Below are 12520 nucleotides of genomic sequence, written 5' to 3'. Positions count from 1 at the left end.
ACCATTTCCTTCTTTTGTTTCCTAAAATAATAATGTGTTGAGATGTATTTTGTAATGATTGCTGCCATCCCTACCATCTTATGTTAGTTCACAGTAGGACACCATATTTATAAATCCCTATGGGGGTGTTTTAAAAGATTGTGTGCAAGTCAGAAGTTTACCCAATCGACTTTAGAGGAGTGAAGTGTTTACATAGCAACCATAGTTTGTAAACTTGGATTGTTTTTTCGCTGTGTCAGTCAGTCAGTCAACCTTGTCCTCCTTGGTGATGAAGCTGTGCATTGCTGCTGTTGATCTCACAATGACAGAATGGGGCCTATAGTGGGCCCTCTCTGTATGGCAAACACCGTCCCCAGTGGGTTAGAGTCAAGAACTCAATGTTGAGAGATTCTCTCTACTTGGATAACAAAGTCACTGACACCACCAGCAGTCAACCCTACCCAAAAACCTTGGACCAAGGGTCAGGCTTAAACAATAGTATTTGTTCTACTCTTACAGGCATTTTCCATGTTAAAGTGCCAACCGAGGGAGACACATAATGGGGGGAAATACTGGATTAAGTGACATCACACATGCGAGCAGTCTTCTAGTCACTTTCCTGTGGAAGCCCATGTGCTGTGCTGGCATGATGTTAAGAGCCCGGTCACCATAGAAACAAAATGAGTACAATGCCACTCCAACTTCCAGGTGACGAATGATAACAATGATGATGGATGGTACTTTAAATCCTATAGTTTGACAACACTGTTTTTTAAGCTTTCAAATGAGATCAAAATGGGCCCAGTCAACTTTGAGAATCTCCATCTCCTGAATGTTTTGGCATTCAGGTCCAAAAAGTCACTTCCATTCCACTTCTCTCAAGGGAAGGTTTTGGGTCATTGTGAACCAATGATTTATATTAGGTGCGAACCAAGGTTTTGTTAAAGTAAAAAAAAGTGATTGAATTCATAAGTCAGTTTTAAAGTGAAAACTTGCTTTTTAAATAGAAACTTTTACCCTGTGACAGAAGATCGCTAGACACAGAACATTTGTGGTGATTAGTTGACTCTGAATTTAGACTGCATGAGATGACAGCGGGGTTATCGTTACTTCTGAAACCTGCCCCGCCCTTCTTTCATCAGTCACCGATGCAAGGGCTGTAGTCAGACAGACAGATCTTGAGCCAACTAAAAATATACCCTAACAAAATACTCCCGATCCAATTTTAGTTCCCTAGTTAGGGAGCTAGCTAGTAAGTAAGCTATTGGCTATTATGCCAGTAATAGTTCACTAGGACTAGGTAGCGTGCTATCTTAAACATTGTTAGTTAACTAAATCATTAGCTGACGTTAACGTTAGTTAGCTACCAAACTAACTAGGTAGCCATCTACCAGGACCCATAACAAGTAACGTTAACTAGCTACCGACTGTACTGCTATGTCAACCATAGTTCGTTAGCTAGCTAACGTTAATAACTTAGCTGTTTCATACCCCACCTTCCAGCTGGTTGGATAGTAGTGGCTAACGTTAGCTAAATAGCTTGCTTCTAGTAATGTTACATATAAAAACTTTCGTACAGTTGCTGTAAAGTTAAAAAAACAAAGTTCCAAATGAACAAAATAGGTATTAGATATAGCTAGACATGCTATCACTTTACCTCGAAGAGTTCCGCTCCTCTTGAGAGACGCGAATCAATGAATAAATTAGCTGTATTTAGCTGGCTAACCTTTTACCAGTTTTTTTTCTTACCAGCAATAGGAGCCGCACCATCAACGCACCCACCATCTCTTCCGGTATGCAAAATAGAAAACCTTCAAAATAGTAGTTCTCATTTCAAGAAATGTCAAGAACTACAAACAATGAATATATGGCCACTGATATTGTTTAACAAAACGGCAGCCCTGCCACTTGTTTTGGTATACAGCTGAGGGATGGAGAAATGTGACCCCTCTCAAATTCAGAGAGTGCTCTGACACAGTCCGTGTTAGGTGTGGGAATCTGTCTAATGCACACAGGTGACCCCTAAAAAAAAATAGAGATTTTCACAAATCCCCCATTGTTTAATTGGATTTATTACATGCAGATATTTGAGGCACCAGGAATTATTAATACATTTAAAAACCAAAAACATTGCATGTTATAATTCCTATATTCAGTACATGTATATAAAAAAATATAATTGCAGCTACCTGTATTTAACAAAGAATGAGGGTAAAAGGATGACATGAAATGCATAACCAAATAGTGTCAAAAGTACATAAAAATACATTATTTTAATGTAACAGTATATTTAATTGTGTACTAAAACCATCTGTAAGACAAAGGCAGCAGCACCATATTAGTATATATAAAACATGGTACAGTCTTTTATACAAAAAAGTCAAAATCATTAAAGGCAAAACCTAATGGTGACTGTTAAAGTGATAATTCACCCAAATTACAAAATTACATTTGGTTTCCTTTGGGTGAACTATCCCTTTAACAACTCTGGGGACCACAGTGAGGTGGGGTGTATGGTACTGTATATAAGAAATGAATAAAGATACTATGGGTTATTACATCATGTTCACTTTCACACAATCAGAATGGTTCATACTGTTGTAGCTCAGTAGCCACTTCTCTTGTATGCCAACCGCTCGAGGTGACCACACACTGTGACCAGAATGGGATTATCTTAAACACACAGGCAGACCAAGGGTGTGTCAGTGTCTCAAATGGCACCATATTCCCTATATAGTGCACTACTTTTAACCAGGGCCCATAGGTAATAGGGTGCCCTTTGGGACGCAATTCTGGTTTCGAGGTCACCCTTCCAAGGTCACACCACAGAAAAATATTTGTTGGCATGGCAATGTCATCCACAACACAAAATTAAAGGTACTTCAACGTTTGAAGAGCTGACCTCATCACTTTATATCCAGATATTTAACTGTAAAAGCATTTCTTTATCCCAAAGGTGAACTTATGAGTAACAACTAAAAAGTAAAGTTGTATAACCAAACATTGAACAAGTCTCTCAGTTTTGTAAAAGTAATTATGCATACTGTAGCCTTATACACTTTATAGCCGACTCCAGTGGCTTGAAAAGCAAACGCTTCAAAGCTCACTTTCCAGTCTTACTTTTGTTTGTTGTTAGCATTGTCCATTACACTATGTTTAATACAGTCAACAAAATGCTTCTGGTCATACATTTAAAAATAAAGAGGTGAATCCTGTCGGTTTTCAGACATTAACAGAATAATTACACACGCCGATGTGTCTTAACCTAGCAAATATTCTGCTTGAAAACATAAAAAACGTTCAAGTAAAACAATTCCACAACAATATATGAAAACATTATTCAAACATGTGCATTGATTGAAATCCTCTAACAGTCATCTGAGAACGTCCCCTTCCCATTGTTATATAAAAGGTTGATAAATGCTATAATTTGGTGTATTATACAGAGCTTCTGCTAAACGTGAGTGTGTGTGATCCTTTCTTTTCTGACACACACGTGTCCTTACTTGTGATGCATGGTAGGGTCCTCAGAGCTTACTGGGTCCTCTCCCTCCCTGTCATCCTTCCATCCCTCTGTCTGGGTCGTCCCTTGCCCCCGACCCCCTTTCCCCCATGAATGACACAGGAAGAGCGACGAGAGGTCAGTGAAGGGACAGTGAGGCACAGTGAGGCGTTGGACATTACCACCTCACTTCCAGGTGGCGGCAGCTGGGCGAGGCCCTGTGCCCCCCTTCGCCATTCCCTTAGACCCCAGCGACTGGCCTGAGCGACTCCGTAGGTCACGTTCTACATTCTCGCTCAGCGCCTGCTCCTCGTCGTACCTGAGGAAGGGAAAGATAGAGGGAGGGAGGTAGGGAGAGAGAGACAGGCAGGGACGGAGGGGAAGACAGAGAGAGGCAGGGAGGTGGTGAGTGAGAGAGAGACGGAGGCAGGAAGGGAGGGGAAGAGACAGAGGATAGAGAGAGAGAGTACACTCTTAGAAAAGGCTTCTTCGGCTGCCCCCATAGGATAACACTTTTTGATTCCAGGTAGAACCCTTTTTGGTTCCAGGTAGAACTCTGTGTTCCAAGGGTTCTTCAAAGGGTTATCTTATGTGGACATCCGAAGAACAGTTTTAGGTCCTAGATATCACCTTTTTCTTTCTAAGAGTGTATGTGTAAGAGCTAAGGTGGGGTACGAAATTATTGACACCCTTGATAAAGATGAGCAAAAATAGAGATCTTTGGCCACGCACACTAGTGGTGGGTTTGGCGTCTAAATGAGAATGCATGAGCAGAAAAGAACCCAGTACCTACTGTAAAGTTTGGTGGTGTATCTTATGGGGCTATTTTGCTTCCACTGGTCGTGGGGTCCTTGTTAAAATCAACGGCATCATGAACTTTACCCAGTATCAGGATATGGTTGCCTCTGCCAGGAGGCTGAAACTTGGCCGCAAGTGAATCTTCCAGCAAGACAATAACCCCAAGCACACATCAAAATCCACAAAGAAATGGTTAATTGGCCCCAAAATCAAAAGTAGAAACCTGTTGAAAAGCTGTGGTTTGAATTGAAGAGGGCAGTCTATAAGCGCAGACGAAGTATATCAAGGATCTGGAAGGATTCTGTCAGTGGAGGCTGCTGAGGGGAGGACGGCTCATAATAACACCTGGAACAGAATAAATAGAAACCATGCGTTTGATGGTTTTGATACCATTTCACTCATTCTGCTCCAGCCATTACCAAGAGCCTGTTCTCCCCAATTATAGTGCCACCAACCTCCTGTGGATTCTGTATGTAGGAATGGTCTAAGATCCCTCCCAAAGTGTTCTCCAACTCATAAAATAATGACTAGAACAACAATGACTAGAAGCTGCTATGCGGTGAATCGTAGATGGCTTGTTTCAGTTCATCTGATCCTAAATCAGTTCATGGTTAGAGATATTGTTAATCCTGGCTTGACGGACCAATAGCTCCAAAACGTCCAACCCTACCCATCTGGCACTCCACTATTTGATTTTTTTTAAACAAATAGTGTGTTTTTTACCCTGGGCCACGTTCCGTAGTCAAATGTTGTCAAATGCTGCAGATAGAAATGCCATGATTAGATCCGACTTGATTCCTAATTCTACATGTCAGAGAAGCATAGCATATTTCTATCTAAATATTCCGAAACGCTGCGTCCTGCTGAACACGCCTCAGGCCTGTTTTCTCCCTCGAGTGCTGTGATAGGAGGAGGGGGCTGTCACTCACAGGACTTGGTAGTTGCCCAGGGCCTCTCGGGGTGGGCTGCGGTTCCAGCGGCAGTCGGGAATGTCCCCGTTGGGTGTGACGATGTTGAGAGTGTCATTGATCAGATTGTACTTCAGGATCCGGTCGTTGGCTGTGCTGGAAGTGAGCGACGGAGAAGCGTTAACCTGGAGGACAGACGCGGAATAGCAGAGAGCACAGGTCAGGATAAGCATTAGTCATTATGTACACACGGGCCAGCATGGAAAGTTCTGTCCTCCAGGTTACATACACCTTAGCTCTGAGTTCTGAGTATGAGTAGAGTACAAAGTACTGGAGACTAGTAACAGGCAGGAATGACCTCACTATTTCACTGTTTTCATTTCCTATCGGTCCCCATAGGAACTGGGAGCTGCTTATCAGGCAGGAAATGTACCACACGGACAATGTATTAGCAGCAACGGTGGGTGTGGGTTGTAAATATACTGGCACACAGACACTCACATGGACAGCTAAGAGAGAGAAAAAGAGAGATCAATCCCAGAAAGACATGAGCACACACACACACAAAGCTTGGTTGGAATCACTCCCTTGTTTCCCAGCCCTTGCAGACTGAGAGACTGCTGCAGGTTGGTTCCTCAGCTGTTATTCTACAATACACATTAATGAGGGCTTGGCATTGGCATGCCGGCTATTCTGCCCCGGGTGGCTGTACCAGAGGTTCTCACAGCGGATCAACACTCCTACACACGGGGACGCTTAGTGAATACGGGACCAGGGAAACTTAAACGATCTACCAAAATAGACCTGTTTTTATTCCTGTTCAAGTCAAAAGTTGAATTCCTCTAGTACCCTCTGAGAATGTTCGACTTCATGTACTCAGCCAGACATTCACAGTGAGAAACCAATAGAAAGTAAACGACTCAGTATGCAAACAATGGCAGATAGAGAAGATTGAAGGAGTTTACAAAGTCATATCAACAGACAATTGTTTCACTGTGACATTCCTAAAAACATACATAACTGCTGGTGAACCAGAGTACTGTTTGTTTCCTGTACATTGCCGTGAGCAGGTTTTAGTCAAACACCTCAGACACAAACACACACACACATATACAAACACTCACACACAGAGAGAGAAAAGTCAACCCTAAGGACATTAAACTTGCTAGACAGAGAAAGGAACGCAGCACTGGTTTCACTTCACAAGCAATGCAGAACAAAGAAAACATTTTGACACGAGGTCATCTTAGTAGGAACTAGACTTAGTGAGTAAATCTATGCACAATAAGAGAGACTTTTTTACTTCACGTTATTTTTGCCTATGTCATGTAATTACAGTGTGTGTGTGTGTGTGTGGGTGGGCGCCTCACCTCAATGAGCCATGGCTTCAGCTTGTCATCGATAATGATGTCATATCCATAACACTCAAAGCAATGTTTATCATTGTTCATGACGGGCTGTGAAGTGAGAGAGAGGGAGAGGGAGTGTTTAGAGGGGAAAGGGAAGTTAGTGCGTTGAGTGTGTGGGACAGGAGTGAAAAAGGGAAGAGCAGCTGCAACACAGCAGGGATAAAATGGGGAACACGTTTTTGTTTCAGTATGTGTGTGTGACCACTCACAGCGACAGCCTTTAGGGACTGCACCATGATCCAGTGGATCTGGTCAAACAGTCGGCTGGTCACCTCCTTCCCCCTGGTGCTCTCCAGGTACAGACGCAGGTTACTGACCGTCCACTTCCCACCGTGGACATGGTTATAGTCATCCTGCAACGTGTATAGATGTATTGTACACACATAGAAATATATACACACAGAAACTCATATATTTATGTAGGAGCCATTTCTGCCTGTTTTAGGCCCATTTAGTGTGTTGTGTATATGTTATCTGTCTTGACAACACACACACACACTTACCCCATGTCTCTGAATGGCCACATTGGTCAGGTGCACAAACATGTTGTCCAGTTCACTAGTGCTGGGGGTGTACTTCACTGTGCAAAACCGGCAGAAACCCAGTTTATACCTGGAAGCAACACAAAGGTCCAAATGGACCAAATATTGATCTGATCAAATGCTGAAGTTATCATTTATCCTAGTGGCAATATCCTTTATTAATGTTTTACAGAATTTGGAAGACTCATTTGCGACCAAGCTTTAACTGAAGTCTTGAGATGTTGCTTCAATATATCCACATACTTTTCCTTCCGCATGATGCCATCTATTTTGTGAAGTGCACCAGTCCCTCCTGCAGCAAAGCACCCCCACAACATGATGTTGCCACCCCCGTGCTTCACGGTTGGGATGGTGTTCTTCTGCTTGCAATCCTCACCTTTTTCTTCCAAACATAACGATGGTCATTATGGCCAAACAGTTCTATTTTTGTTTCATCAGACCAGAGGACATTTCTCCATGTGCAGTTGCAAACTGCTTTTTTTAATGGTGGTTTTGGAGCACTAGCTTCTTCCTTGCTGAGCGGCCTTTTAGGAAAATGTTTTTTTCTTGGCTGGTTTCTTTTGATTTTGCCATGATGTCAAGCAAAGAGGCACTGAGTTTGAAGGTAGGCCTTGAAATACATCCACAGGTAAACCTTTTTCATAATTACAGAATTATGAAAAAGTATATGCATACTGCACTGTTTATAATGATGTATTTGCATTTCATGTAACAGACTGTCTATGTTTCTATTAGTATAGGGACATTTAAGTTATTATCTATCTATTACCTATCCAGTCATTTCAGAGCGGTAGGACTTGAGGGAAATGAAACCGGGCTGTAGGCTTTAGGTTAATCATAAACCTACATGTAACACTTGAGAGGTCGATAGGTGGTAACCAACACATAGAGACGCAGGTCAAACTTCTTGCCTCCGATCAGCAGTGGGTTGTCGATGTACAGAGAGATGACATAGGCCTCCTTGCCACTTGAGGCCGCTACAAACCTATCAAAAACAAAGGAAACAGAGCATCAGTCATTTATCTATGGACATCTCATCTATGGACAACGGTGTTGAGAACAGCAGATTCCAGAGTAGTGGGGTAATACTACCTGGATGACATAAGACTGACTGTGAACAATGCAAATGCAAGCAAAGACTCACCTTTGGCAGCCACACACAGGACATGTTTATCAGTAGTTAGTAGAGGTGTGTGTGTGTGTGTGTGTGTGTATACACAGTTCAGGTCGGAAGTTTACATACAATTAGGTTGGAGTCATTAAAACTCGTTTTTCAACCCCGCCACAATTTTCTTGTAAACAAACTATAGTTTTGGCAAGTCGGTTAGGACATCTACTTTGTGAATGACAAGTAATTTTTCCAACAATTGTTTACAGACAGATTATTTAACTTATAATTCACTGTATCACAATTCCAGTGGGTCAGAAGTTTACATACACTAAGTTGACTGTGCCTTTAAACAGCTTGGAAAATTCCAGAAAATTGTGTCATGCTTTAGAAGCTTCTGATAGGCTAATTGACATCATTTGAGTCAATTGGAGGTGTACCTGTGGATGTATTTCAAGGCCTACCTTCAAACTCAGTGCTTCTTTGCTTGACATCATGGGAAAATAAAAAGAAACCAGCCAAGACCTTAGGAAAAAAATTGTAGACCTCCACAAGTCTGGTTCATCCTTGGGAGCAATTTAAAAATGCCTGAAGGTACCATGATCATCTGTACAAACAATAGTATGCAAGTATAAACACCATGAGACCACACAGCCATCATACCGCTCAGGAAGGAGAAGCGTTCTGTCTCCTAGAGATGAACGAACTTAGGTGCGAAAAGTGCAAATCAATCCCAGAACAACAGCAAAGGACCTTGCGAAGATGCTGGAGGAAACAGGTACAAAAGTATCTATATCCACAGTAAAACAAGTCCTATATCGACATAACCTGAAAGGCCGCTCAGCAAGGAAGAAGCTACTGCTCCAAAACCACCATAAAAAAGCCAGACTACGGTTTGCAACTGCACATGGGGAAATGTCCTCTGGTCTGATGAAACAAAAATAGAACTGTTTGGCCATAATGACCATCGTTATGGAGGGAAAAGGGTAGGCTTACAAGCCGAAGAATACCATCCCAACCGTGAAGCACGGGGTGGCAGCATCATGTTGTGGGGGTGCTTTGCTGCATGAGGGACTGGTGCACTTCACAAAATAGATGGCTTCATGAGGTAGGAAAATTGTGGATATATTGAAGCAACATCTCAAGACATCAGTTAAGTTAAAGCTTGGTCGCAAATGGGTCTTCCAAATGGAGAATGACCCCAAGCATACTTCCAAAGTTGTGGCAAAATGGCTTAAGGACAACAAAGTCAAGATATTGGAGTGGCCATCACAAAGCCCTGACCTCAATCCCATAGAAAATTTGTGGGCAGAACTGAAAAAGCATGTGCGAGCAGGGAGGCCTACAAACCCGACTCAGTTACACCAGCTCTGTCAGGAGGAATGGGTCAAAATTCACCCAACTTATTGAGGGAAGCTTGTGGAAGGCTACCCGAAACATTTGACCCAAGTTAAACAATTTAAAGGCAATGCTACCAAATACTAATTGAGTGTAAGTAAACTTCTGACCCACTGGGAATGTGATGAAAGAAATAAAAGCTGGAGAAAATAATTCTCTCTACTATTATTCTGACATTTCACATTCTTAAAATAAAGTGGTGATCTTAACTGACCTTAGGCAGGGCATTTTTACAAGGATTAAATTATAGAAGTTTTGAAAAGCTGAGTTTAAATGTATTTGGCTAAGGTGTATGTAAACTTCCGACTTCAACTGTATGTATCTGTGGGTGTGGTTGTGGGTGTGGGTGTGTGTGTCAGCACTCACGTGGAGGTACGGCTGTCTCGGGACCACTTCTTGATCTGGGAAAGTTTGTTGATGAGAAAAATGCCTTTTCCCTGAGCCTTCCCACACGGCTTCATTATCCACGTGCTGGAAGGACTCTTACGGAACTCCTCCACAAACAGATTATAATCTGCCGGAAGCATGAACGTCACCGGCACAAAGTCTGGGTCACAACCAGACAGGGAGAGAGGGAGTATAAAAACGCAGAGAAATATGAAAGGACAGTATTGATGACATTTGTTTAACAGCACAAAATAATGAGTGAGTTTAGCTGTTATAGCCCAAGACCCCAAAAAAGGGACACTTCTAGTCAGAGCCCCTTGTAGCAGGTGCAACTGAAATGTATCTTACGTCCATATTTATTTTACATATACTGTAAGTAAGCAGTGTGCGTGTACATGAAAGCTCATAACTGCCACCTAAATAAAGGTATTTCCCGTTTTCGTCTTTCTCGGCCAGTGGGCTTCCCTCCTTCTCCATATCTTTGCGGTAGCGTTTGATGTTCTTGATCATCAGGTCCTTCCTGGTCAGCTCGTAGTGGTTGGGGAAGTGGTTGACCATCTGCTCGTCCGAGAGACGGTAACCCGTGTCCACACTGAACACGTTCCGGATGGTCTGGACGCTCATCCTATAGGGAGGCATAGACGGATCATAAACAGAGTTTCTCCAAGACTGATGGAGATTCGCGGGGGGTAGTCAGTCAGGGATGGGATTTTTGTGATTAATCAGGAATTTCTGTTTTTCTGAATGCCATTATCTGTTATTTACAGTTACACATCATTGCAGTTTGTCTAATTTACCCCTGAAGCAATATCTTTATGTATTAAAAAAATAATAATGTTTTATGTTGTCCTGGGCTGTGTTCAGTAGACACAAATAAAAGAAAACGTTTAAAAAAGAAGGTGAGTGTTTTTATTGGACAAGACCAAGTAGTAACGCCTGTTTCAAAGCATTCTTCTCTACTGTTTTGTGCACACTGAACACGACCCTGATCTCTGTATGTGCTACACTGGCATTCATAAGCACCCACTGTGTATTGTAACTCAGAGAAAGCTCCATAGCTCCAATGACAGCCTACCAGTAGAAGTTCCAGTCCTCGCTCTCTGTGACCTGAGTCCATCCTCTCTTCTCAAAGTTGTTGATGAGTACGGACTTCTCAATGTCGGTCACCCATTTCACCTTATTAGCCATGGTTCCTCCTAGAGTCTCTCTCTCTCACACACACACACACACACGGAAACCTACACCAATGCAAGCACAAACACACATGAGCTTAGCACGTGTAATAAACATAGGATTAACTAACGTTAATAGTCTATTGTTTTGACCATGATGAGCCACTGCTGTTAGCTATCTCGCAAAAACACTGAATTAATGTGCAATATTCACAACTATCTTTTGGTAGCATTTTGGTGTACTGTAAAGCATTGAACACAATCGCGTTATGTCAGCTAGCTAAGTATATATGTATCCTTCCACACCAAATAACAGTTTTAGCTAGCTACCTGGAAATCGATCTTCTAATCTTCTTGTCAGACAACCAACCGGTCATCAGTCCCAGATAGCTGGATCCACCCTGCCTGAGACACCTGCAAAGGATAATTATTTTTCATCCAATCGTGATGTCTGGTTCAATCGCCTTCAAGGGAAATTTAATGCAAATTATAAAGGAGAAATCCTCAATTGATTGACTTCACCCATGTAATCTGCTAAAAGGGTGGATGCTAGTTATCTCTTATCTTGATTTATCGATCATCCCAGTCAGCTGGCAGATGAATACCGTGCTCTTCCGGGTGAATAACCTAGCAACCGACGACGCGTCGAACTGTCAAATATTCCCCGCTCGTTCCACCACAGGGTTGCGCTAAATGCACATGGTCCAATTTTTAGCATGCAGGGACATTTTGCCCCTCATGATGCCCTCTAGTGGTTGTTGAGAGAAACACTCCTCAAGGATCTTCCTGGTGTAACTGCCATAGGCGTGGCTGTTGAAATGATGATTGTGGCAGTTACCTGAAAACAACAAGATTAAAGGACGCTGCTGTAAGTAGGAACATTATAAACAACTGTGAAATGTTCAAAACATTTTTATATTCGGGATATTGTTCTATAATGCCCATATTATTTGCGTTACAGGGCGGCGTCTACTTTAATCTACAAAATAGGTAAATTTGACATTTTTGTTATTCTACAATGCACCTGTTCCTTTGTCGTCAGACAAGGAACATTGCGTCGACAGATATTGACTGCAGTACTGCTCTTCCATAGATGTGAAACTCGATGACAAAATATGAATAATGATAGGATCATTATCATTGTTTAAATATTTTACATTGAAATGGGGCAAATTATACTGTCTTTGCTTGTGTGATCTTCAAATCGAGGTTAGGTTTGTTTGGTGAAGAGGATGACATCACCTTGTTTTGACAAAACCCTATCAAACATTACTATCCACAAATAATATTTTCCCCCAATTGTTATGATTTGATCAT

The 12520-nt window shown here is 42.1% G+C and overlaps 2 protein-coding genes across 8 annotated transcripts in view; both read right to left on the bottom strand.

Annotated features, from left to right (window-relative positions):
- The window catches only part of LOC139393261 (protein kinase C and casein kinase substrate in neurons protein 2-like), a 34451-nt gene extending 32696 nt beyond the window's left edge, over positions 1-1755 (bottom strand). For 2 of the 4 annotated variants that reach the window (XM_071141748.1, XM_071141749.1), the window contains exon 1: positions 1637-1744. The gene's annotated coding sequence lies outside the window, so the exon portion shown is untranslated. Of the gene's footprint in view, positions 1-1636 lie in introns of all 4 variants that reach the window. The other 2 variants (XM_071141744.1, XM_071141746.1) reach the window with 2 other exon arrangements.
- Positions 1756-2033: 278 nt separating this feature from the next.
- LOC139393174 (polyglutamylase complex subunit TTLL1-like) lies at positions 2034-11811 on the bottom strand. 4 transcript variants are annotated; one of them, XR_011629751.1, is made up of 10 exons: positions 11534-11747; positions 11107-11227; positions 10448-10656; positions 10011-10191; positions 7986-8123; positions 7100-7208; positions 6806-6949; positions 6558-6644; positions 4275-5372; positions 2034-3800 (listed from the first exon to the last, which is right to left on the bottom strand). XR_011629751.1 is itself a non-coding variant. In XM_071141576.1 (10 exons), exons 2-10 carry the CDS (start codon positions 11217-11219, stop codon positions 3668-3670), a joined length of 1278 nt encoding a protein of 425 aa, XP_070997677.1. In that variant the 5' UTR covers positions 11220-11227; positions 11534-11811; the 3' UTR covers positions 2034-3667. The 4 variants fall into 4 exon arrangements, 3 of the variants coding, with proteins under 3 accessions (XP_070997677.1, XP_070997679.1, XP_070997680.1); XM_071141576.1 differs by having other exon boundaries at positions 5209-5372; positions 11534-11811; XM_071141578.1 differs by having other exon boundaries at positions 5209-5372; positions 11107-11234.
- Between the last annotated feature and the right edge of the window lie 709 nt (positions 11812-12520).

This window comes from Oncorhynchus clarkii, chromosome 33 (genome assembly GCF_045791955.1).
Source record: "Oncorhynchus clarkii lewisi isolate Uvic-CL-2024 chromosome 33, UVic_Ocla_1.0, whole genome shotgun sequence".
In the NCBI taxonomy this organism is placed as follows: domain Eukaryota; kingdom Metazoa; phylum Chordata; class Actinopteri; order Salmoniformes; family Salmonidae; genus Oncorhynchus; species Oncorhynchus clarkii.
Note: the sequence above shows the minus strand (reverse complement) of the source record. Positions and strands in the feature narration are given on the sequence as shown.